At 37.9% G+C, this 27,046-nt stretch overlaps 1 protein-coding gene across 6 annotated transcripts in view; it reads left to right on the forward strand.

Moving 5' to 3' along the window:
• Nucleotides 1–27,046, forward strand: part of CDC42SE2 (CDC42 small effector 2) — an 83,373-nt gene that overhangs the window by 46,470 nt on the left and 9,857 nt on the right. For all 6 annotated transcript variants that reach the window (XM_071424727.1, XM_071424729.1, XM_071424732.1 and 3 more), the window contains one exon: nt 2,992–3,304. In XM_071424727.1, coding sequence (XP_071280828.1) covers nt 3,251–3,304 — 54 coding nt within the window. In that variant the 5' untranslated portion in view covers nt 2,992–3,250. The remainder of the gene's footprint in view (nt 1–2,991; nt 3,305–27,046) is intronic.

Consider the following 27,046-nt stretch of genomic DNA (forward strand, 5'->3'; position numbering starts at 1 on the left):
CAACAGATTTATACCTGATATTTATTTTGACTTGATTCCCGTAAAAATAATTTGTTTAGCAGACTGGCAAAATGTATGAAATTCCAGAGCTCTGAAAAGTACTGCTAAGCATTCATTTCCTTTTAAGAGGTGCAGTTAATGTCAGTTTTCTCCAGACATACTGATACGTCAGCTGTGTGTTTTAATTAAAAGTCAACAGATTGAAAAAGTGTTGGTGATTGCTGAACCACCAAACTAAAGGCAAATGTAGCACTTTACAGTCTGTAGAATTGAAAATGCCTTTTCAAGAATAAACATGTAATCAGAGATTATTATTTACAATCTTTAGATTGGCTTTGTCATTCAAAAGCTTTAGATCTAAGGCGGGGAGTCAGTTTTGACTGTCCTGGAGGTCACAAGTCCTGCATGCAGAGAGTGGCTGTGTAGAGCAAGACTTGTGCACCCTTGGGTGTGCTGGAAGAGCTTTCCATGCTCACAGGTGCCCCTTCAGGTTTGCTCCCAGGGCTTCAGCTCAGCAAAGTGCCCGAGGCTGCAGTGAGCTGGAGGAGTGTGCCAGCTGTGAGTGAGCAAACACAGAGGCAGATCAACAAAAAAAAAATCTCCCTGCCCTTCAGAGTGTGTCTTCTGTACTTGGGTGTAACATGCAGATCAAAGAGTTAACCCTCTGTGACAGTAAGAATTTGATATGTCAGTTCTGGACTTAGTGAGAAAGAGATTGTAAGGAAGCAACAAGTATCACAGTTTCAGGAGTCACAAATCAGAATATTAGGGTACTTGCACAGCAAGAAAAGCTCACTGTGCCACACCCATTCCTTGCTCTAGAGCTTACAATATATCAAACTTGAAAATGCTAACTTTGAGTGTCTGATTTCTCAGTTCCTCATAATCTGAACCACTAGCATTGGGGAGGGCATTGCTGTGTTTCAGAAAAACTTCATGCCTGTCTTAGAAGTAAATTAACCAGCTCTTAGGGAGACATAAGCTGTACAGCCGTGGGACTAGAAGTATCAAATATTGCATGCTTAACAGGAGTTAACTGTATTTTACTTCGGATTTTGTAACATACTGAATCAAATTTAGAAAATAATTGTGCGGTGTGCAAATTCAGAGCCTGTAGAGATCAGCTGAGTATTTTTCTGTCAAGCTTTTCTTTGTCACTCCTGCTATTTAAAGTTAATGAAATTTTCAGTCGCCAGAATAATTGAGAAAATGGGTCTGAAGCCACCGAAGTATGGAGTGAGAACTTCTGTAGAGATTTCTGTTTTCATTCTTGGGTTTCACACTACTGGTTGTTGAAACCCGAGTTTTATTGCAATTTTGTGATCCATTCATGGGATTTAGATGGTGATCTTTAAACCAGGAAAAGGAAAGGAAAAACATCATTTAGTGAAAATATATCATGTTAGCACTGTTCTAAGACCTTCCTTTCAAGTGTCTGACAAGCAAAAGGTTGTACAGAAATATTTTTGTCAGAGCGGGCGGGCTTTGTTTGCTGGTTTATGTTTTCTTCTTGCCCTCAAGGTATCCTGTTTAATAAAGTTGCTTTGTTTTATTTGGTGTTACCAACAGGATAACCTAGCAAAGCATATCCCCCCTGCTGCTTCCTGTTCTGATCTTTAAGCAAGGAATGTAAGAAACAAGCAGACAGACCTAATTTTGACAGTATCAGTTGATTTTTCAAAGCTAGGAGATGAGAGTACTTTAGATGGGGTTTTGCTATTGAGATGTTGTTACTGCAGCACACATTTTTTTCCTCAAAGAGCTTCAGATAATGTCTTAAAAACCAAGAAATGTGAGAGCTTCCCAAAAGCTTTGGAGATCGTATGGAAAAGGTTCTGCTGTATTCTTTTTGTGCGTGTTGTAGAGAGTAGTTGCGGAAAGTACATGGCTAGTCACGGCCACACAGTGCAGTGATTTGGTGTGTGTGTAATAAGTGAGGGACAGCTTTGCTCATGTTTTGCTCACGTAGCAAACTAATGAAGGTGGTAGCAAAGCGGAGCTGCTCTGCCACAGAACGTGTGTACTGATATATGCCTAGTTTCATGCATTGCACGGAGCCTCCAAACCACTTCATACTGTGAGGAATTGCACAGAAATGGAAATTGCATAGTTGTGCACACGTCTGTGTAAGTGAAGATGCAGGTGTATAAAGAATTGTTATGGAGTATGCCAGTAAAAAAACTTCTGAATATTCATTATCTCGCTTTCTCTGCTAGTAAAGTTTATGATATGTTGCAAGATAAGTGAAGTCTCATAGGAATTTTTATTGCACTGCTACTGAAAGAAACAAGAACAGAGGTTTACCAACAAACATTATTTGGGCAAAGGAATGGTTGGAATCTGGAGCCTCATTTGTTCCACTTGAGGAGTTTTAGAGGTTTAAGGAAACAATTTCAAGGTCTACAACTAATACCCTATTTTGAAGTAAAGTGTAAATGAGGCATAGGGTAGAAGAGGGTGGAAGGAAAGAAAATACTGTGTTGACTAGGTACAGCCATTTTGAAAATATTCTGTATACAGAAATGTATTTGTTTCCTTGACATTTAGGAGAGCATACCTTTAATTGACAGTTGTGTAACAGGATTGAGGTTAAATACCATTTAAATCTCACACTGTGAGTGTATAATGAGAAGTATGTATGCATGGAGAAATATGACGTGTTAACAGGCACTATTCTCTAATAAGATAAAGGGGTGTATGGGCAATTATCACTTTCTGAAAGTTAGAAACAAACTGAGATAACTGCCAGAAGATTGGATACCAATTCTTGGTATCACTTAGTCTAACCAAAGCTGGAATGTAAGTCTCAGATGGATTTATGTTATATGCCATTTTTGGTAGTCACTGTAGAAAAAAGCACCTGACTTGTTTGCTAATGTCTTTCAATCTGTGATTCAGGGTATTACCAAGAAATCAATGGTGCGGGTGGCTGGCTTGGAGCTTGAGATTCTTTGTATTCTCTCTTTTTGATTCATGTACTTCTGTTTTCAGGTTCACGTAACGCTAGGGACCAAAGAAGCATTCGTAATATTTCTCTGGTGCTGGGATCAACCTTCTGGAAGAAGACTCTAAAATAACTTTTTGCCTTCAAGTTCTTTGTCCTGGGACTGACTTGTCTTTGGAGAAGAGCTCATCAAAAAAGAAAATTTTCACATTGGAGCCATTAAAAATAAACCTGTTCAAAGAACAGGCAGACTTACAAAGGTTGAGTCCTGCTTTTCATCTGTGTTCCCACTTCAGACTGTAAACCATGAGTGAATTTTGGTTGTGTTTCAACTGCTGTATTGCAGAGCAGCCTCAGCCTGTAAGTATCAATATTGGCACTGCTTTGTTTTTATATAATTAACTAAATTATTAAAGTTTTTAATTTTCTCTTTTTTTCTTTTTTTTTTTCTTTTTTTTTTTTTTATAAGGACTGTTTGGCCAGCCTTGGTGAGAATTAAGCAATTAACTGATAACCTGCCTTGATGGGGATCAAAAAAGTCTGTTCTAAACTGCTGTTACTTTCCTGTCCTTGAGACTGAATCTGTCCAAAGTTTTTGGAAAAAGCCTATATTTGTTGGAATTGAAAAGAAGGGGAAGGGAAAAGGGTAATGAGGATGTAAACTGTCTTTCTAGAGTAAATAACTTTTAGTGGAGGTGTAGAGATGTCCTCACTTCTGTATGAGTTGAGGCCTGCCTTTGGGTGTGGCTAGACAATGATGGTAGAAGAAAATGATTACATTTAAAAAATCCAAAGTGAAATCCAGTCCTCTACCACCTTAATTTAAAAAAGGATTTAATCTTTAACTATTTGGTTAGTTTTTAGATTAAATCTTTGAAGAATGAAGGGATGCATTCATATTATAAATACTTTAAAAAAAATAGAATTTAAAATGGCTGTTGTGTGAAAAAGTATATAGCAAACTGTTACATAAAAGAAAATTTCAAAGCATATGTTAGGAAAACAGAAAATACAGAAATATTCTTTGTTTTCATATATTTTTAAGTACCTTTAGACTATGTTTCTGAATCCAGTGCTGTTGGCAGAAATTCTGCCTGTATGAAGGTGGAATTAACCAGGAATATGGTTAGGACTGTGAGAAACATCATTTTATGATGTGGCATCTAGATCAAGCTAAGTGAACATCTAGAAATTACAGTGGTCATACAGTAGTTTTACAAACACGTTAAAAAAAGCCCCAGTTACTACTGGTAGCATTACAGTAACCAAGAGAAACCCAGAGTGAATAAAGAAACCTCACATTAATATGCTCAGCTGCTAATATTTGGCTGTAGGGAAACTAAAGGTTGAAAAAAAGAACCTCACATTAGGCATTGTCCTTGCACAAAGCCTGAATGCCAGACTGATGGCATGCAAATATTAAAGTGTGACCATTGACATTTTGAACTAATGAGTGCAATTTTATTTCAGTCTTGGTCAAACAGAGTTGTGGGAGATGAACTCTGAGATACCGGCATGGGAAGCTGTGATCCTCCTCTCTTGCTTGAATACCATGCAGTCTTTTAAAACATTAGCTGTACTCATATGGAGTCAAAGTTATTTGTCTCTTTTTTTTTTTACATATATTTGAATAAGATGTGACAGTTCAAAGTATTTCAGATAGCAAAATGGCATATTCTGTTTGTTTTTGAGAATCCCGAGGCTCAGTCCTTGCAAAATCTTGAGTTCTGTGATCTGTTTAAGTTACTGCCAAGGAAATCCACGTATGTTAATACAGTGGTCTGTGAGTAATGACTCACGAAGCAGGAGGAGATTGTACGTGCGAAGTGAAGGAAAGGGAAGCAGCACACTGTTTCTGCTGATACAGTGGTGTGCATTGGCCTGATGGTTAAAACAATCCTTGTGTTTAAGATCCTAATAGCATGTTGCTGAGCACTAACCTAGTTTCTGAAGTGTGTCTTTCAAGTGCTGTAGGAGACTTGCTTGTTACAAAGTGCCAAAATTCTTCAGGATACGTCTGAAAAAAAAAAAAGGGATGCGTGCCCTTCTTGGCATGCTTGATGAAAGGCACTTAGTTGTCCTTTCCCTGCAGTTACTCATCTCATTTTGCTGTGTTGTGTTGTACAGCACTTGTTCTGCCATGCTCGGTTGCACTAAGTGGAGTGTTTAATCAGACACTTATACCTCTGAGTAAGTACAGGAATATTTTCCATTTCTGACAAATAGCAAAGCGTGTACTGTAACTCTGAGGTAAATGAGTCTGATAAATGAGACAAGTGATAAGCAAGCAGTTTTCCCTGTCTCTGCAGATGTTGTGTGCTTGCATGTTCGAGAGACTTGCTGAAAAACATGCTAATTTTCAGCCCCAAAATACTGTTACATATTTTCCCATTGTATCATAAACTAAGTGAAACTTGCAAACTTGGATAAAAGTTATGAGTCTGTCCCCTGCTGTGCATTCAACTTGTCAGTTGAGTTCATTTTCTAAGGAGAAATGCCTAATCTGCCCAGACTTATTCCTTTCATGTGCCTTCTTTCATTTTAACTCCTGCATCTCAACCACTTACATGGCCTGCCTAAGTGTTCCAGCCACTTCATGTTCAGCCATTGCATGTTGAGTGGCCTTCTTCTGGGGAAGGACTAATGTGGTCTTGTAGCAACACCAACAACCACCAGCCTCTCAAAATAGACCTTGGAAGCAGGAAGTTAATTTGCTAAATGTTCTGATCAATGTTTTAAATGTTCCTTCTATTTTTAAACTTCTGTTTATTATGGAATATCCTGAGTCAGAAGTGACCCAAAACAATCATGGAGTCCAACTCCTGGCCCTATGCAGGACAGCTCCAAAATACACTCTGTGTGCTCAGGAGTGTTGTCCAAATGCTTCTTGAACTTTGTCAGGCTTGGTGCTGTGACCACTTCCCTAGAGAACCTGTTCCAGTGCCCAAACACCCTCTGGTGAAGAATCTTTTCTTATATCCAGCCCACACTTTCCCTGACGCATCTTCATGTGTTCCCTCGGGTCCTGTCACTGTTCAGCAGAGAAAGGAGGATCAGCATAGCAGGAAAACCTTGCCCACATCATAAGCTGCCTCTCCATCCTGTTCCAGGGCCTCATACCTGTTGTGTAAGGGCACTTCAGGTGGTGAGGCAGGTGGGGAGGGAACTTACCTGTCACTGCAAGCAGTAGTAACCTGCTTCCATTCTGCCCTGGGTCTCCTGAGCCCCTCCTTCTGCCAGGGAACATGTTCTGAAGTGATTATTTTTTCTCAATGTCTTTGGCAGATGCTGGTATCTGAGGCACCTTTAATGTCATGGATAGTGGCATAAATGTTAACCCTCCTTGCTAGAGGGGGAAGTAAAAAGAAAGTCTTAATAGTTGCATGTTTCTGTGGTATTTTTAGCATCTGTTGAGCTAAGGAATTTCATTCTCTCTTGAAATCCAGGATGCCAGAATTGTCCCTGCTTTCAGAATTTTGCTGGCAAAATTCTAACATACTACATTTGAAATGGTCAAATACAGTATCTATATTCTTTTCAGCTATAGTGCACTTAACATGAGAACTGCACACGTATGAGTCCAATAAGAACACATTACTTTGTGAATAGCATACCCCAGAGCAGTAACAATGTTGCAGTTATATACTAGTGTTCTTTGTGGTTCCTTGAATCAAAGACAGTGTTCAAGTATTACCATCATCTTTTAGTGAAATGTATCTTGGCACAGCTTTTAGTCTTTTGTCAGTGCTAACTGCATGCACCATGCTGCTGTGAAATTAAATACCTGTCTTGGAAAGCAGTGTTCTACTCTCTCTCCTAAGTGTAACTTTGGTTGCTAAATATGTCACTTGGTGTATCCAAAACAGCAGTACTCACTATCGTGGAAGGTACACACATTAGAAGCTCTAAGCTTCTCTGAAGCAGAGTTATAAAATGAAGATAGTAGGTATTCAAAGCAACAAAACTAATTAGGGATGCAGCTGAAAGAAGCATGTTCCTTGTGGTGGCTTCTTAATAGCCTGAGGTTCTTACCTCAGTAGAATCCAAACAAAAGCCAAGGGAGAGTGTTCTTGTATCACCCTCTTAAGTTTTTGGGGTTTTTTTATTCATAATGTATTTCACCACAATGAAGACTGCAGATAACAAGTTGCTTTCATATCTGATTTCATGATACCAAGGAGGAGATACTAATCTATTAATAACTATGCCCAGATTTTCTTGGTGGTTTAAGTAGCCTGAATTCTGTTTCTTAGGATCTGACCTTTGTTTTGGGAAAAGTAGCACTTTCTGTGATTGTATGTTTTCTTACACCTCCCACTGATATCCTTTATAGATTCTGTAAGCTGATTTTGTTTCCTAATGCAAGATCAGTCATTTTTCACATGCTTCCTCTGTGCTATCATCTCATCCACTGCTATGTTTCACTAAACTCTGCCAAATTCCCACTACCAGATGCATTCCTTGATAACAGAAGCTTAGAAATCTCGCAGGTTTTTAGAGGAAGTGTCCATGGTTTCTTTCTTGGGCTAAGCTTGTCACCTACACCAGGAATCTGTTACTTTCCTATACTGCTTTCTTCCTGGTCTGTCCATTTTTAACTTGCAAAGTTCATTTTTGGTCTGAGAAGCCTTTGGTCGTGATCTGGTGCACTCCCACCTGATTTCGGCCAAAGCTCAGTACAGGTGAGCTTTGCAGTTTGCTTTGACCTTGCAGTAAAATTACTGCTCTGCCACGAAAGAATAAGCTATGCTCTCTTACTTCTGGCTCCAGGCTTCCTTCCCTAGCTAATTTGTTGATATTTTGTTGTTTGTCTCTTGTTTAGATTATTTCCATTTTGTCAAGGGGCTTTTACAGTTTTGTTGCGTGCCATGCCATAAATGTTTAAAGTGGTTTGGAAAGTGAAGGTTGTTTAGTGTCTCTTTTGATGTATGAAAGAGGATCCAACAGGTAGGTATTTAGAGTGGGGAGGCCAGTCTTAAAAGAGAGGCAGGAAAAGCCCTGCACGTACTGTTATGTAACTGACTGCTGGATGCTTCAGGAGACATAAATTATCCTAACCCTGGTTACCTGAGGAAATCATCCATGGATGGGTGTTGTCAGCCCTAGCTTCCTTTCTGGAAAAGGAGTCATAGGTGCAGCTAAGGATACATCTAACACTGCAATTTATGCCACTCTTATAAAGGAGAATTAAACATTCATTCATTAAACATTCACAAGGCACATTTGTGTGCCTTATAGCTGCAGAATAGATCACCCCCCCAGCAGGCACGCATACCACCTTGCTGCTTGAAGTACTGGTTCAGTACAGGCTCTGTGCTCAGTACAAGTGCTCTGTGCAAGTGCAGCTTCTGTCTTAAAATACCTAAAACTCAGGCTTTCTTTTTCATTAAGTTCAGTCATTCTACTGCATTCAGTAATCCTAGGAAAGACTCAGTAAAAGGTGACAACCTTAGAGAGCCCTCAGATTTCAGAGTTACTCTACTGAGTTACGTTTTGAGCTGCCAGTTTAGAGGCTTGAAATTCTTTCTTTTTCCTATTCAGTGCTGTTGTTAGAAGTAGCCTGAGGGAACACCTTATCAAAGGAGGCAGAATCAAAAAAGCAGCAAAATGCTTGGCTTTTATTTATAAAACCTGATCTGCTTGTATGGCTTTAAGCCTGATAGAGCTGCTCTAGATTTTTCTTTTATCTTTAAATTAGCCACCACACATCTTAAAATATCTTTGGAGATGTTCAAGTACTAAACTGTTTACAAAGAAAACAAAGGAAGTGTTTTGTGTTTATGTATAAATACCTGAATAAAATTAACGGAATATTTTATGTTATTTTATGATGGCTGTGAAGTTTTTAGCCCTTCATTAGCTGCATTGTTGCTATTTACTTAATATGATACTAGTTGATGACATGGAAAGTAGCTCTTTGAAGGATGTTGGAAACAAGAATTATGCCAGCTTTCTGTTGTTGATAATGTGTCTTGCCATTATCAACATACTTGAAGAAGGATGTAATATGCTTTTAATATCTGCAGGCTCCACGGAGCTCAGGCTTTCCACTTAAACATGGGCAGGAAGTCGATTGTGCTGTTTGTTGATCTGGACACCAGTGCTAGAGCCCTTGAATTGCTTGTTTCTTATTTCTCTTAAATCTCCTAATTTTTCAGCGAGAAGACATTTTCAAGAGCAAAACCCTGGTATGAGTCACTGACAAAAGGAGCTTCCACAAGAACTAGTTGATGCTGCCTAGCAAAAGTTGATAGTTTTGCAAACACCCTTGGAGACTGTGCTGAAGCATTTCCAATGCAATTTTATGTAATTTTTCTGTAATTTTTCTAATGGAACTTAAAGCTATAAAGCCCTGGTGTTTTTTTGTGCCTTAGTTCTATTGTTTGTCAGTTCAGTGGTTTTATCCCATTCTGCCTTTCTTGTCAGAGCAGTGGAGATAGGGAAGCATGAAGATTTAGGGGCATTTCTACTTGCTAACAGCTAGAGGCAGGAGTAATCTGGACACAGCCTGAGAGATGTGCACTTTCACTGACACTATTTGGAAGTATGCTTTGTGTTAGTGAATAGAGAAGTGAGTTGTTGCCCTGAAGCTACGTGTTCAGCCTTTTGGCTTTGACTCTTTTTGATATGAAAGGGAGTATTGAGATTAGAGGCTTCCTCTGCTGATATCTTACTGTATTTTTATTGTAACTTTTCTGGAATGGATCTCAGATATTCTGTTGGTGATAATTCTTAAGACCAATGTGCAACTTAGAAAATATGTATTTTTAAATTGCGGTTTTAAAGATCTTTGCCTGCACTTGCATTTTCAATTCCCAGCATTAGCATTTCACAATGCTGAAATTTTTCCTTTTTCAGACTGTTCCTCAAACCTCTGGTTCTGCAGTTCCTGTCATGACACTTACTTACCCAGGAGATATGCATGATACCAAAGTTCCCATTTACTTACAATAATGCTATTCTTCACTTTTCTCAAAGATCCTGAATTTATAAGGTATCCCTTAAGTCAGACTTTAATAGGTAATCACTTGTAATTATTTTCTTGCCTTTGTCTTCAAAGTGGCTTAGCTGATCACTCTAAAATGCTGACTGCTGTAATTCTGGGTGAATATCCTGCCACAGGAGGATATTCTCCAGAGTGAGGAGAACAGAAGAGTGGAGGCAGGGCAGAAAAACTGAAGCTGTCAACTGCACTGGGATATGGATTCAAGGAAGTAATGACTCTCTGAACCCATTGGGTGTTTTTTGTTTGTCAAATAATTTTAGAGAGTTTTTTTAGTTACTTGGATGTATCCTGAAGAGAGCAGTAGTTAACTGTAGCCAGGGAAAGATACCATTTCTCTTTTTGTTTAGTCTCTCAAATGAATGTCTAACACGGAGTGATTTGTTAATAAGTCATGCTCTGAAAGTGACTTGACATTAAAAGGGATGAGGCTTACATGGAATTTTTTAAAATAGTTTAAACTACATTATCTCTCTTATTACTATTGTAAATTCAGCTCACTCAGGCTTAGAAAATAGTTGGGTTTATAATATGTTGTCCTTGTATGGACAGGGTTTAATTTCTTTTCTCTGGTTTGTGGTATAACTTCTTTGGGGTGAACATAACCACCCTTGATGCTTGATAGTGTATCATAAAGGACTACTTACTTCACTGTTCATAAGTTTTGGTACTGGGATGCTCTCAAATCAGACTGTTTTAATTTTGCCTTATTTTCGGCACGTTGCAATTTACGTGTTTCTCATCTGCTCAAGATGGTTTCAAGTTGGCTGCCTTATCTCCAGAGAATGAGAAATTTAGTTGAGCCCAAATTGTGATTTATCTTTTTAAGTTTGCCCAGACCAGCCTTTCCTTGCTGACATAGGGTGGCATTTCATGCGCTACTGTTCAGCCACCTGGAGTTTTCCATCTTTTGAGCAGATATACATCTCATCACAGGAGGAAATAGTTATTACTTGTTGCTTATCAGTGTTTGCCTGCCCTCTGGTTTACATCCAGCGCTCTGAGTGGGATATGGTGTAACACAAAGCTTTGTACTTCAAGTTTGTTAAAATAAATTGTGACCTTGAAAAGTATTGTACTTACTTAAAAAGCAAAACATTTCCCATGGGCAGTGTGTCATGACTGCTGAGTGTAGGTAAATGCTCTGGGAATTCAGCATTCTTTTATTCTGGCATCAGACAGCTCCAAGTAGGTTCAGATCTCACCTTCGCTGAAACCCTTCAGTTCTGTCTCTGGTGCCAAGTTCTATTTTCTCCCAGTTCAGGCTTCACTCATTTGAAGGTTCAACATTGCAGTTCTTGTTTTACAGCTGGAAAATGTTAGACAGGTTACTTGCAGAGCTGCATCGTGGTCCATCAGTGGCTTCAGAACCTGTCAGACCTTAAATTAGGAAAGAACAGAAAAATTGGGATGTACAGGATGACATAGTGAAAAATGAATCTAATTTGAATAAAATGGAAGAAAGTACTTCCAACAGGATTTATGAATAGATGTTAATTGGAGATTACAGCAGAATGATAGAATTTTAGAGGTGGAAATGATGTCTTGGGAGGCTGACCTAGAACAGAGACTGGAAAGAGCTAAAGGAATTAAGTAGGTATTTATTAAAAGGCCTTAATGGATACACCTTGGGCAGTACAAGAGCCCAGCCAGGGCTACACCCAAGATGGACCCAAAATGGTGACAAAATAGACAAGTGGTTGCAAGGCCTCACACTTTTATAAGTTTTGATCTATTTGAAAATCGGAGTGAATTGTCCCAATTTCAGGTCAGGAAGTCCCATCCTTCTTGTTTTCTCTCTTCAGTCCACTCTTCAAATTTTTAGGACTGAAAATTCTAAGAGTTGCCCTTGGTCTCAAGCTGGAAAATGATTGTTTTGTCTACCTATTCTGTGAAGAGAACTTACTTACATTTAATATGAAGCTCAGAGCTAGACACCTAGGCAGTGCAGAATCTAAAAACTATGAAAACTAAAACCTAAAGGATCATTTCCCCCCTTTAGAGGGAGGAAATAAATTTTAATAAAGACAGTTGCACAAAATGTAGTTATTAATCTTCACCTCATTATGTATATTTGTATAAAACTTATCTTTTTGGGGTGCTTTTTTTTTATTTTGTGAACTGAAAAGCTGATGCTTTCAGGGATTAAATTGCCTAAAGAAAGCTCATATGTCTGGGTTCAGCTGGGAATTGGAGATCTGTATCAAAGGGGTGTATTACTTATGGAAGGAAATTACTCTTACGATATTCTAAATGTAGGTGGCTTACAAGCTAAAATGCACTTCAAGTGTATTTCTTGAAAGACTAGAGTAAAATCTATACAGGACATGTGCTATTTTACTCTGTTTGGTACACGTATTACTTTAAATACAGCTTGTTGTATTGCAGTTACTAAAACCCCATTTAATCCCTAGGCTCTTGGATGGTGGTCAAATAATGGATTACTGTTAAAATGGGAGAATAAATCCTGCCAGGCACAATTCCAGAGAAATATGCTAGGATATGTAAACACACAGACACATACATGCACATATGCAGCCTACTGGATTGCTTTTATTTGTGGCAGCAGCTTGGCATTGCTGAACTTGTGAGGCGTGGAAAAATGCCAGTACAAGAATAGGCATGCTGATCCACAGAGTAGCAGGCAAAAGAGCTCACAGGCCTTTTGCTCTCCATGGAAGAATATCAAATGCATGTTTTCTCTTTTTAACATTGGAACTAAATTTTGAAAATTAAATTACTTCTGGGTTAATAATGCAAAGAAAGGAAAATTTAGGGGAGGAAGGAAAAAAGCTTCAATCTGTGTAGTTTGGGGAATAAAGAAACAAGATTTGTGTGTGAGCTCCTTAATTAATTGCTTTTAAAAACTATTTAAAAACCTTTAAAAGATGTAGTTGTAATGAAAGCATGGATTAAACTGACTGTTGGAAAACCAGAAATGATGCAGTTGAGGCCTCTTTGCATGGTCCTACCCCTAAAGTAGTAGTAAACAAAACATGTGCCATGCATCTCACATCACTGAGATTCAGCTGCTCTTTTGATCTCAGGAATAAAATGGCAATATTAGATTAAAAACAGAGAAAAAAGTGACTGAGGCATGAAGATAGTTGTGTGTTGGCTGGTTTAGTGTTTAAAGAGCTGAATACTGTGGGGATTTCTGCAGGCTGTGAACCTCAGGTTCTTCTACATAGCAAAGACATTTTTTCTGATTTGTGAAAATATTTGTTGTATTATGGGTTGGATTTTGCTGTTTAGTTGATTTTTGTTTGGTCTGGTTTGGTTGGTTGGGGCTTTGGGGGGGTTTTGGCTGGGGTTTTGTTGGTGGTAGTGGTCGTTTTTTTGTTTTTTCTGTTGCTGGGGTTTTCTTCTTGTTGCTGCTTAGTTGGTGCAGTTGTTTTGTTTGCTTTGGGTTCTTTTTTCTGTTTTGGGATAATCTGCTGAATTACAGCAAACCCAACTGCCTGAGTATTTTCCTTGGTGCTTCCCTGGGATTCTGCTGACTGCAAAGATACTCTTGGAAGCTTATTAGTAGTTTTTATGGGGCATGTGTATAAGCGTCATGGTTTTCTTTGAAGGCAGCTCATCTTGGGTGCTAAGGCAAAAATTTATTATAGCTAGATTTTAAAATGGATGGTGCTAATTCTGGATTACACGGTTTGGTTCTGGTTTTTGTTGGTTTTTTTTTGGTTTTTGTTTTACTTACTAGATGTTCATTGTAAACAGCTTTTTTGTATCTAATCAGTTTATAAAACAAGAAGAGTTTCTGACAGGACCAGTATTCACCTGACGTAAGTGCTGCAAAACAAATGCTGTAACACCTTACAAATGTGAGGGTGTCTTGATCATCCCCCGAGTCAGTGAAATTATTCTCCTTGTATACTAGTAGCATGTTTCATACTACCAAAATCATGTTTTGCAATATCTTTGTCTGTTTCTCAGTGCCTCTAGACTAGACACCTGTGTAAATAAAGTTCACTTTGTTTAGTAAAAGAAAACAGAAGAGCTTACACTAGTCTGATCTATCTCTATTATAGGAATAGTGACCAGGTACCCTACAATACCTTACATTACATAACAATTTACGGAATTTAGTGTTCTAGAATTAGTCAGCTCACATTATTCCCCAGTGAAAAAGAGAGAAAAATTATAAAGGGAGTGAGATTTTATTTCATATTGGTGTGTTTGTAACTTTTATCTAAATGACCAGCAAACCTTTCCTTTTGAAGGATGCTCTGAGACAGCTCAAAAACCTATTTTATCCTAAAGTTCTTTGTTGATCACTAAAATGTACATCAAGTGGTTGACTCTGACAAGGAATCACTTTTGAACTTCCAGTTGCCAGCTCTACGAGCTCCCACTGTGTTCAGGGAGTCAAGCTGAATCTTTTTCCCACACTGGTACAAGAAAGCTTCCTGTGAACAATCCCCCTGCTTCAGCTCACTGGAATTTAGTAAATAATTTGGTCATGCCCAAGAAGGAATAGAATTCAGCTTAGGTTCTTAGCAATGTTGGCTCTGCAGGCATTGCAGGGGTGAGTATTACTGACAAAGTATTTTTTATGCCCAAACATACCAGACTCTTATTTTATGATGCTGAAGACAAGAAATTCTGTAGGATACGCAGACTGTGGTATGGTTTGTGCTTTTACTGTTATCACAGATAAACAGCCAGATGCAAATTTATGTGGTTTAGTTTCTTGAAAAGAAAATGAACTGTAACTATACAATCCTGAACCCAGAAGAGTGGTCTGAAAGTAAACCTTGCTGGGATACAATTGGGAAGGGCAGAAAGGTTTGAATTTCTCAATATTTTTATGTAGTAATCCCTAAGAGGATATGTTGAGTCTCATGAAAATGCTGAATCTTGATTTTTTTTTAGCTTTGCAGCTGGAAAGCAAACACCTTTGTCGTGTTCGTAGTGGAGAATATTTTTTTCTCTTGGGTTTTGACAAATACTGTATTCAAAAATTGTACTCAATGTATTTGCATTTTCAGTATGCATTAAAATGACCTTCAAGGCTTAAGAAATTACATTTAAAATTGTCTGTAATGATGTTATAGAGAAAACCAGCGTCAATTATTGTTCTAAATTATTTTGATGTAATATACATCTCTCCATAGTCTAAAACTTTACCACAGTTGAGAAGCATTGTCAATGTCTACACGACAGCAGTTGTAGTTGGCTACTCTAAAGCCTCTGTTCAAGGACATTGACAGATGCTCAGGGAAACCTGGTGAGATGGTGAAGCAAGGTTTAGGCATAGAAACCATGCAAGAAATCTGGGAAGAGAATTCAGTTCTTGCAAATTCTGTGCCTTGATCATGGAAGCGTGTTTCTGGGTGGTATATAGCCTGATGACATTGTGGCTTAGGGAACTCCTAAAATAATCAAACATGGTCAAGATTTGGCAGTTGTCATGCTGCCAAGCCAGTAGTTCAAAGCTTTTTTTCTTTAGTTGGTGTAGGTACCATAGTCCACTGAAAACCTGGGTGTTAGTAAAGGGTACCTGTCCTCTTTCAGATTATGAAACACAGAGTGGTGGTGATAATATTTTACCTTGGTTGTTGTCGTTTTTCTTTAATTTAGGAACAATATCTATCTTCCTACCAAAAATTACGATTCAATTCTGTATTCATAATTCTAGTTGTTAGGAATATGGAGTTAAGTTCTGTCCTTTTAGATATCCCATGGTTCCATTTGCTGAAGAGTAAAATGAAAAATACTCACTATAAATAATGTACAGTTATTATTATGCAGCCAGTTTAAAAATTCCCAGCCAGCAGCTCTTCAGAAGACCTGATTTTGCTCTGTATGTTTATTGTTCTTTTTTATTCTTCATTCTGACTTTAACTGCCAGTCACTGCAAATCTATAGCCAAAAGCTGATGTTGGGTGTATCTTGGTTTTGAGAGAAGCTGACTATACTTGTGAAACTGGGATGCAGTTGCCCTGAAGTTGCCAATAATGCATGAACCTGGCAAAATCTTAGGTTTATCCATGGTGCTCAGTGTTGCAATGCCAAAGCTTCCTGTGCAGCTGTCAATAGGAAACCATGCTTTCCTATTCTTCCTGTCATAAGAAGCTCCAATATTTCATTTTAGTCTGTAAGATCACTAGATTTGACACACTGAGAAAGCCACACTATATATTTCCTGGATTTCTGCAGTGAATTCAGCCTCAGAATTGCATATATTAGGCTGAGGGAATTGTAATTGTATGTTATGGTATCAAAAATACACAAGTAGAAGACATAGACAAAAGAAAATCTGCTTTTGCAGGAATAAATTTATCATGGATAACTTGGTGCAGAAAACCTGCAAGATAAGGAAGGATAGGCTGCCACAGAAATGCATTAGTAAGTAGGAAGGTTCTCCTTAATAGTATGAACAGCCAACACTATCTCTAGAAATGATGGTGTGCTGTTGTTGATACTACTTGTGAGTGTAGCAGTAAATTATGACTAGTGAATGTACCTGACTTAACAAAATTTCTGTAGTGCAGCTAGTGGAATAGTAAGAAGCTCTTTCTGCTACTGCTCCTGAATACATCTTTTCAACAATACTGAATTTAGAGGAGTAGAATGGGACAAGTAAGTTAGGAATATGGGGTTCTTCCTTACTTGATGAAATTGAAATAGTAGTGATTGTTTACACTCAAGACCTGTGGAATTGTGGCATGCCTCAGCAAGACTACACAAAAGAGTCTGTACATGTCTGGAATGGGTGCTTTCCTTTTGATGGGACTCTGGACAAGGCAGTAGAGATTCCTTTGTTTTGCCAAGGAAAGCAGGACACTTTTTGAAAGGACTTCCTTTTTATGTTCCTTATTGTAATAAAATATGTAGGCTTACAGTGCATTACTAGTTTTCCTACACAATGTCCTTTTGTCTTTATTGTCTGTCGTTTGAATCCACAGATTTTCAATGGCACACCGTGTTGCTCCTCCTTTGCTGCCATGCTTCTGTTGGAACTTGGTTCCTGAACAACTTCCCTTCTGTTGTTAGGGGATATTAGCCTCACATCAGGCATAGGCTTTTGTGTTAGTTACTATTCTGAATATGTCAAAAGCTGAGCAGAAAGCTAATCTTAAGTCTAAGCACAGCTGCTGATTTGAACATTCCTTAAGACTTTCTGGTTGACTGCTCTTCCAGAGATGCTTCTAACCATGCTGTGTGTAGGCTTGATGTGTAAGGATCTCTGAAATACCTACTGGGCCACTCCTTGCTAAATTGTCTTGGCTGCTTATTGTATTGTATTTTAATTTAATTTAATTTAATTAAAAATTTAATTTTGTATATAGTGTCACCATTTCAATGTCCACTAGTGAGATCACGTTTCAAATGTGTGACTAATTTTCTTAGTATGGGAAGAACATGGGAGGCTGTTCCTCCTTCCCTTGTGTAGGTTCTTACTCCTTTTTGCTTTGATGCCTCAAGCACAAGCAAAGACAGACTGTCACATAATAATGTATTTTGGGATGTATTTTTTACAAAATGATTTGCCTAAAATTGAGCTGGATGAACAGACTGACAGTCAAATTTGGGAGCTTTGCAGAAGTCCTCACAAGAGCAAGAAATGGGATTGCCACTGAAGGAAATTTGTGATTCCATGCTTACAAGTTCTTCTCCCTGCTGCAGATGGGGTATCCAAGGCTACGTGACAGCACTCATGCTGAGGCTGTAAGTGATCAGGAGGGACAACCCCGAGACAATGCTGAGGTCACTCAGGTGACAGATAACTTAGCAAGGAAATGCCAATGGGAGGCTCTCCAGAAAGGTTAGCTGTTAGGAGTGTGTCTCAGACTGAGACACAGAAAGCTGTAATGGGATCATTTCCCTTAGAAAGGGATTTGTACCAAAAAAAATAAAAGAAAAAAAAAAGAAAATATCTACATTTAAAGCAAGTTCATTTTGGTAAAACTTCACTGAGAAGTAAGTAGTACAGTATATTATTAGAAAAATAGGAAAATATTCAGGTATTTTGTTGCATATATATGCATATATATGTATACACACATATACCAACCAGAAGCTGCTGCTATCTGGGCAAACTAATGCCAAGTTTCTGAGATGATACTTACAGAGGTGTTTGAAAACTCATGAATTCACTATGTGTCTTTTTGTTGATTCCTGAGATATTGCTATTAAATATTGTGGCTTTGTCTTTGCCTGTAGCAAAAGTACTAGATCTTCCACTCATTAATCCTACTGCTAAAAAATAAACAGTGCCATAACTCATGAAAATCCATTCCCAGTAAGGGAATTACAATGAGTTTCATAAAGAGATTTTTTGAAATTACCACGTGGGCCCTGATTTATTGTCATAGTTAAAGGTGAATCAGAATGTGCAGGCTTGTGAGAACATATGGCAGTGCCTTTAGGGGTATTACCTTGAGAGCAGTAGATACTTTAGTTGGTCCAGAGAAAGCGTTAAGCTTACTAAGGGATTGGTTTTATATGGTGAGTGTGAGGATCCTGTGTCTGACAGTGTCTATTACCTGTTTAAGGTAATATTTCAGCTTATTTTTTGTTCTTTTAGTTTTCTGCAGTGAAATTTTGTATGTGCGTATCATTGTGTTGGAGAAGATGCAGAGTGTACAAAGGAGTAGAGAAGGCTTGCATGTAATGTACCTTATGCAACATGTGTGCTTCCATCAAGATGCAAATGTTTTCAGACACCTGCACACACAAGACATAACAAACCTCTTTAGTCAGCTAGCTCTAGGAAGTCTTACTACAGCATGGAAGATAATTTCTTAACAAAACTGTTTCAATGCTCAGTATTCTTAAGCACACCCAAAGCTTTTGTTCGTGTTGTATCTTGGAAGTAAGGAGACGTTCATTTGACTGAGCAGGAGGGGCTACATGTTGTAATCCTGGCTACATCCTCAGAGAACTACAGGTCTCATCATGCCAGATGATCTTGCGAGTATTTCCTGTGTTCTTGTTGGCAAAGGTCAGTAAGTGAATGGAAAGAAAGCTCAACATGATACAGTTCATGGCATGCTTTTATCAAGACTTTGTGATTTGATTTTTATAAGAAGCTATTAGAAGTTCCCAGAAAGTTTGTGCTGTGGTGAGTCGTTATATCATTCATTTAACCTCTGGTTTATGTTATTATCATTTTTGGTTATGGAGGGGTGTAAGAAAAATACAACAGGGGGAGAATATGCAGGAAGGTCAGTTGCAGCCTGCTCTTCATCACCATCTGAAGCTAGAGGCTTGTAGTCTAGACTGCAAGACACCTCTGGATGCCATCTGGTGCAATGCAGCTGCTCAAAGCAGAACCAGCTAGACTTTGCAGGAACAGTTGTATTCTGGGGATTTCAAAGGATAGACATGCAGATCCACTGGATTTTTGGTCCAGCGTTTGACCACCTACGTAAATGTTTATTGTATTCATATGTTTAATTGGTGTTTTCTATGTTGTAACTTTGGGCTGTAACTTCTCAAACTGCCACTGTGCACCTTCATGGCTGTCTGCCTTCTGTTCCCTCCTATATAGGTAATGGAAGACCATTAAGACCACAAGGAGATGTCTCAATTCTTACAGATGAGCAAACCCAGTATCTCAATCTCTCTTCCTACGTCCTGTACAGCAGAGTTTTTGTTCTTACCTATGTCATAGATCTGGATTGACTCTGTAGTTTCAGTAATTAACTTTATTTTCATCTGTACAGGCCAATAATGAGCACTCAATCCATGCAACAGCTAAACTATTGGACGTTATTCAGCTGTAAGGGTAGAGTTAATATGGTAATACTCTGATTTTTGCTGAGAAACTAAAGCTGGTGTGACAGACACGGATGCCTACAAAGGCTGGGAAGGGATTTTTTGCAAGTGCAGCTAGTGGTAGGACAAGGGGGAATGGCTTTTAAATGAAAGAAGGTAGAATTAGATTAGATCAGATATCAGGAAGAAATTACTCTGAGGATCATGAGGTACTAGAACAAGTCGCACAGGGAAGTTACTGTTGCCACATTCCTGTCAGGAACTTGGAGCAGTGTGTTCTGGTGGAAAGTGTTGGGAGGGCAGTTGAAACACGGGGGTCTTTTAAGGTCTCTTCCAATCTAGACTGTTCTGAGTCTAGGATTTGTTGCTTTCATCATGCTCTACTGTCCTTTGATTGATTACCTATTAATCTACAGTCAGACTACACAGTTTAAAGACATTAAAGCAGTATAGTTACTGTAGTAAAAAATCGGTGTGATTCTTTTAGATTACTGGGGTTTTTTTAATACCTTTTTAAAAAAATATGTTAAAGAGACATTAAACCACCCAAAGTAATAAAAATAAAATTATTAGAAGGATAAGTAAATTTGTGGACAAAATGACAGCCAAGTTGAAAGTTGCAAATGTCAACTTAAAATTTTACTAATGGTTTTTTGAAAAGGACAGTGTTTTCTAGCTAATGCCAAGGAATAGATTCGGATTTACTGTGTAACTTAAAGGTGGTTCAAGCATCTGGAATGAAACAAGTTCCCTTTGATGTGTGAGCTAAACACATTTCTTAAAAGACCTATTGTCTTTCAGAGTCATTTGACCTCATCTGGCAATTTTTTCCTGTTTATTTAGAAAACATAGGCTACAATTGCCCGTTTTGTCATATGATGACTAACATCATCATAATATAATGGAATATTCTGTAAACAAACCAAAAAGCTTATACTTCAAAAGATGCTAGAAGGTGGTGAATTTGCTAAAAAAAGGGAACTGTTTGAGATTATGTGCAATCCAGTTTGATGTATAAAGTTATGAAATAGATTAATTTGATGAGAAATTGAAACTTAAAATCAATCTGATTTTGCAACGATTTAATGATGCCATCTTTGCTGACATTTCAGATTATTTTATTATTCCTTTAATTTTGCTTTTTTATATACATGAATGGAACTGCTAGTTGTTTTCCTGAGGAGCTCAGACAATCGTATTTCATCTTTTTTTTTCCACTTGAGTCAGTCAGTCAGTGCCAAGTGATTTTGCTGTAAAAGCTAAATCCAGTGTACACATGATAATCGGCTTATTAGATGCTAGTTGTAACAGCTCACATTATTAAAAAACTTACCTCTTTTCATTCCTTAGTCTCGATTTCCTAACTCCTTTAGCTAGAGAAATCATGAGGCATCATGGACTTTTGGAAACTTAATGAAAGCTGGGTGTGCTGGAGACCTGCTACTTACCTCTTCTGCTTAAGAGCTGGCATGAAAGCCTGTGCCAGTTTCCTCCTGCTTCTGTTGTGATGAAGCCACAGTTTGTAAGATCCTTAATCAGTCAGGAATCTTTAAACAATCTGCTAAAAACTGCCCAAGTAGGAGACTGAGAAAAATGTGTTTTAGTGAGGGCAGCGGCTTTGGTATCTTGTTGATGGAGATCACAGCATTGGTTAGAACATCGTTATGCTGGACTTAGATATCAGATGTTACTGCTTTAGAATAAATCTGTCACTGAAATTCAGTGGTTTGGAGGCAGTATCTAGCATTTCAATTTATCTTGCACATTACCTTAGTTGTGTGTCTCTGTGTTTCTTCTGTGTGGGACATGTTTTGACATGGGGCATTTGAAACTCATAGGTCTGCTCTGGCTCATTGGGAGAGTACGTGGGCTCCTACACTTCAAATGCTCATTGTCACTTTATGGTTCAAAAATTGAATAAAACACTGAAATGTTAAACATATGTTATTGCTGACTGGAATTTTAATATTACTCTGTATGGTATCTCTTTCATCAACTCTTATATAGTACTTGGAGATTGTATAAATGATGGATTGCAGTGTAACCTCACAGATTTAAAACAGCTGAAAAAAATGAGAACACCACCATATTCAGGGAAATGTTTAGGGAACGTGCAATCTTTCTTCTTCAAAAATATCACACTGACTTTTTGATGATCCTATACATCCAGCCATTGTTTTCACAGTGTTAGTTTGCTACCTCATGATCTAGTTGGTAGAGATGGGTGTTAGCTTTTCAGCTTCACACGCATACATACTTTTTGTTGGTTTTGACATGAATCTATAGGTTCTTAATTAGGGTGGAAAGTGTGGAGAAATGCATCTTAAACATTCAATGCACAAAAACAAATGCAAGAGATACTCTTGCCCTTACAGCCCCCTTATGTAGAGTTTGATGCAAGATGCTGCAACCTTTTTAGGCAATTTTAATATTGGGAACTGAGACGCATCACTCAGACCACAGCTTGTCTTGAGACACATTCAGATGTTCTGTCTATGAGGCTATTTTGGAAGTAGAACAGCATGTGTGTGGGAGGACAGAAAACTACATCTATGGGGTGAACTGATACTTCCTATTTTGAGCAAGTACCTAGCCCTTCCTGTGTGATAGTGTCTGGAGGATCAGATGGGTGCCAAAGCAGAGGGAGTCTTGCTGCTGGTATTTTTTAAGAGCAGATACAAAAAGTATGAAAGGTCAAAGAAGGAAAATAAAGCAAAGGGTTTCAGTTTCTCCTCTGACCATCCAAATTCTCCATCTTGAAATCGTTGACTATCTTGACTCTCTTTGATTAAATCCTTCCCTTAGCTTTCTGCCTAGGGATTTTTTTTTTTAATCTTTGGCCTGCAACTGCTTTTGAAGTTTCAGCTGAGTTTTTGAATACAAAGCCAGCAATGGCTCTGTTTCATACAGTTCTATAATTGAAATGTCCTCAGGGATGCTTATCTTGATTGGTAAAAAGAACCCAAAGGGAATTTTCAGATTAAGAGTTTGCTTTTTTCATTGGGTAATCATGAAATTATCACATCTACCACAACTTTTTTGGAGAACTTCTGTTACTACTTCTTATTCTATAAGAAGTAGTAACAGAAGTTCTCAAAAAAAAAGCTTGCTGATTGAGGGTTATTTCTGAAACGTCAAACACAATAGATGTGAGAACCTATAGTCTGATAGTTCTTATTTAATTAAAAAAAATCCATATCGTATCTGTATTATCAGTGTCTTGATAGTGCACCCATATAATGTGAAAGCAAAATAAGTGAAAACAAATATAGCAGGTAGATACTGAGGAAAACCAGGAGCATATCTTTGCATTTGCTCTGTCTATCATAAGAGTAGCAGCTGGGTGGCTTTACTGGGATTTATTTTGCTTTAGGAGTGTTTGGGGTTTGGATTGGTTTAGAATGGAAAGATGTATTAGCACTAGATCTCCTAGTATTACAAAGGGTTAGATGATGTTAAAAGTTATTGTATTTCATCATGTTCTAACTACCATACTATTACTTAAAAGGCAGGCTTGCAAGGAAGTATCAGAGAGTGTATTGTTTCTTATTGTATTTGATGCCTATGTAGTGACTGAGCTAGCAGTCAAAATTCATCTTCATGTTGTGGAGACAAGTATTAAAAGCTGTGTAGCTTTCTAGTGTTTATGGATGCACAGTCTTTTTTTTGCTTTTAAAAAAGAAAACCTTTTGGAGGCAATGTTAAGTGATTATTTTCTGACCACAGAAACCCATTCTGCAAAGCAACTCTTTATAATGTGCAGATGGATCATTTAGTTCTCTGCTCACCAGGGCGAGTTTCCGTGTAGGGAGTTAGCAAGTAAATTTATTAAATCTCAAATAAGGCTGTGGAGAGGAATTAAATCTTCTTTAGTTAGCATTTGCCAAGAAAGATAAGCCTGTTTTGTGACTGTATTCATTTAAGGAAAGGGGAAAACTATTTTCTGGCTTGGCAAGGTTGCTGAGCCTGCCAGCCAACAGTAAGCATTGCTGACTCCACGAAGGCAAGCCTTGCAGGTGAACGGGGCCCACTGAAGCCACAGATGTTCCTGCCATAACCCACTGAAATGTGGAGTGTTACTAATGTGTAGTGTTACTAATGTGTAGTGTACTTGTGTAGATCGAAGTGTTACTTTGATCTACACAATCTCCACTCCTTTTAATTTTATTTTTTTAATAGTCTGAAATTAGAGAGGAAATTGATACAAGACTGGAAAATTAATCTTGGAAGCTGATGTTTTTACTCTGTATCAGTTGAGATGCCAAAGCATGGTACAAAGTTTTGTTTTTTCCTCATTATGTATCAAGTCAAAATAGTATGTCATGAAAAATAATAGTGTCTTGAAGAATAAGGAGAAATTGTGACAAATTTGAACGAAACTTCCTCTTCTACAGATAGTTAAAATGAAAGACTAGATAATCTTGATTAAAAAAAGGAAGGTACATAACTTGGCATTTTATGTATGGAACACTTCATATTGATTTGGATCTGGTTGGAAACACATTGCACAAAATCAGACTAGATAGATCAGATCAGCATGTTATTTCCTTTCTAATGTATTGTACTGTGTGTACCCTGTACTTTCGGGACACAGATAAATATGGAATGACAATAAAATGTCTTTAGATGCAACTTAAGCAACTAATAAATATGCTATGTGCAGTGTATTTTTACTGCATATGAAATAAGTAAAAACTATATGTATAAAACAGTTACTAAAAATTACTCATAACATTTGAGTAAATGCTAAAAAGTTGGCAGTAGGAAAGTTATCCTTCCCTTGTGATAGCTTGATGATATTAACAAGTATTAATTTTAAAAAAGTTCTCCTCAATCCAAACATAACTATGTCTGTGTTAGTTTTAGGGCAGAGTGATTAAAACAAGGATTTACTACTTGTGACTTACATACCAAATTTTGTTATTCTCAAAGTGAGGTGCAAAGATCCAACCTGTCCTTGCCACTGCTTTTTTGCTCATGTAGACATTGAGGACAGTGGGTATTCTGTTGTCTGGTTTCTTACAGTTTAGTTTAATGAGATCCTGAGGTATAAATAGCCAGGACATCATACAGCTGGATAAAGAACATTTCTCTGTGGAAAAATGAGTTGGCACTTTTTCTTGTTTTGTAAAGTGGGATAAATTAAATGGGTAAGCAATAGGAGAAAGATGCCATATGTGTGAATTTTAATAAAAGAAGCATTGTTTTCAGCGATTTTGTATTCACAATAAGGCCATAGTACATCATCCCCCCTGAATTTCTTCAGTTTCCACCATGTACTTTAGTGCACATTCCTCATCTGCACCTGCAGTACCCCTTTCATTTGAGAACTTCCTGCTGCAGGTAGAATCCACACAGACTTTTGTGCTGTAGGATCCTTTGGAATGCTGTTGTCACTTATATTTCACTTAGACTTGGATTTCTGATATGTCTGTCACAGCCATCTCAAAATATCTGGTGTAGAATTAGCAGAATGTGCTCTTCTGGAGCTTAACAGATTGCTTTGCTTTTGATATCCACCAAATGTAGGCTGGCACTTGACTTTGGAATATCTTTGTATGAAACTTCATACTAAAGTTGACTTCACTTGCATCTTCAGCTTCTAGCAGGAAAGTAATTGTCAGCCTTCCAAGATCTAAGTGACATCATGACATCACTTAATTTTGTTTTTTTAATATGTTCGAGGCCTTGGTGTTACTCTGTGTCTTAACCTTTTTTTTTTTTTTTTTTTTGAGAGGACCTCTCATGAAGAGCAGAGAGGGGTGCGTTACTGCACGAAGGAGAAAAAATTCCCAAACTTGTTTTTATCATACAGGCAGAGAGCTTGCCTAATTCAGAAGTGTTGCCATCACTTATGAAAGGGCGTGAGCTAAAGAAGCGCAGCCTGAACTCTGGACAAAATGTGGAGATAGTGAAAAAAGATAACTTCTTCCCTGAAAGCCAAAAATACAGGGGAATAGAAAGGAAATTTTACATACTTCTGGTTCCTTCAGTATGTTTAAAGAAACAAATTACAGTTTTGAATTTCTTGCCATAAGTACTCTTTGGAACTGTGAAAAACAGCATTTCAGTGAAATGTTTGTGGCTTTGCTGAAGGGCAGGTTAAATAAATGGTATAATTAGTTTAACGTTTTAGGCAAAAGTTTAAAATTGTTTAAAGTTTCAAGAAACTTGCAGGCTTAAAATATTTTTTATGATGCAACTAATGGAGGCTTTCTGATTTCTAATCTTGTATTCCGAAGGAAATGCTACTGTGTGGGTGCAAAGCGTCACTTGCAGGTTAAGAATAGAAAAGATCAATTTTTACTTCATTTCTGTGGTAACTGAAATGTGCTCCTGTTTCATTGCATCTAGTACACATTCAGAACAGGGCTTCTTAGGTGGGTCTTCACACTATTTCCATTCCTCTCAAGACATTTAACACATAAGCCTGCATCTCTTCTGCTTCAGTTTCAAGATCAGTTTTTCTTTTCATGATGTCAAAATTGCGTGGTATGTACTTCACAGTCCAAATTCTTCAGCTTTCTGTCAAGGGAACAAACTGAGTAAAGCCATTAATGATGGCACTTCATGGTACACTTCCAGGATCCTTCTACAGGTCTTTTCCTCTCATCTCATCTGCCTGGAGGCAGGCAACCATGTCACTCCTTGCCCTCCTAGTAAAAGGGGAAGTGCTTTGGCACAAGGCAAAGGGGAAAAAATACTGTAATACAGATTTTAAATGTTTTTTGTCCGCTGATACTGAGTGTTTTAGCAATTTGACCTAAACTGTCAGGAAAGATAACAGTCAAGTTAGCTAATAATAATATGAACCTTCTTCTGTTTCCCTCCTGCTAGGAAAAAAATCCACAGGGAATGCAAATAGAGGACACAGGACTCATTGTAGTTAGGCTGACATTTAGTTAGGTTGGGGCATTTATTTCTTTAGTCAGAAACATCTTGAAAACAAAGCTTTAGATGGTACAAATACTCAGGGGTGTGTATGTTGAAGTTCTTTGCACTAGTGTCATAAACATTCATTTGTTTTATAGATCACCTTTAGTCACATTTCATTACTACTTATTACTAAATCAGTGGTGTGTAAATGTATTCTAGGGGTAATTACTTATGGTGTGATGTCAGGCAGTTTGAGGTATGGGTGAAGCCTAGTGGCATTAAATTTTGCTGAGCCCTGTCAGCATTTTTTATTTCTTTTTAACATGAAGTATTTGATGTGTCTTTCCCTCCTGAAAGTCGTGGTGATTATCTCAGCTGATCAGCCACAGCTTCTATGGCCCTGGAGAAGACAGGGGCCACTTCCCAAGCAGTGCACTTTTAGCTCCCAGAACACAAAATCAGTCCTTCACCCCAACAGATCAGTCATGTAAGAA

This window comes from Agelaius tricolor, unplaced genomic scaffold (assembly GCF_023055355.1).
Source record: "Agelaius tricolor isolate 1412-34295 unplaced genomic scaffold, bAgeTri1.0.p SCAF_4, whole genome shotgun sequence".
Classification (NCBI taxonomy): domain Eukaryota; kingdom Metazoa; phylum Chordata; class Aves; order Passeriformes; family Icteridae; genus Agelaius; species Agelaius tricolor.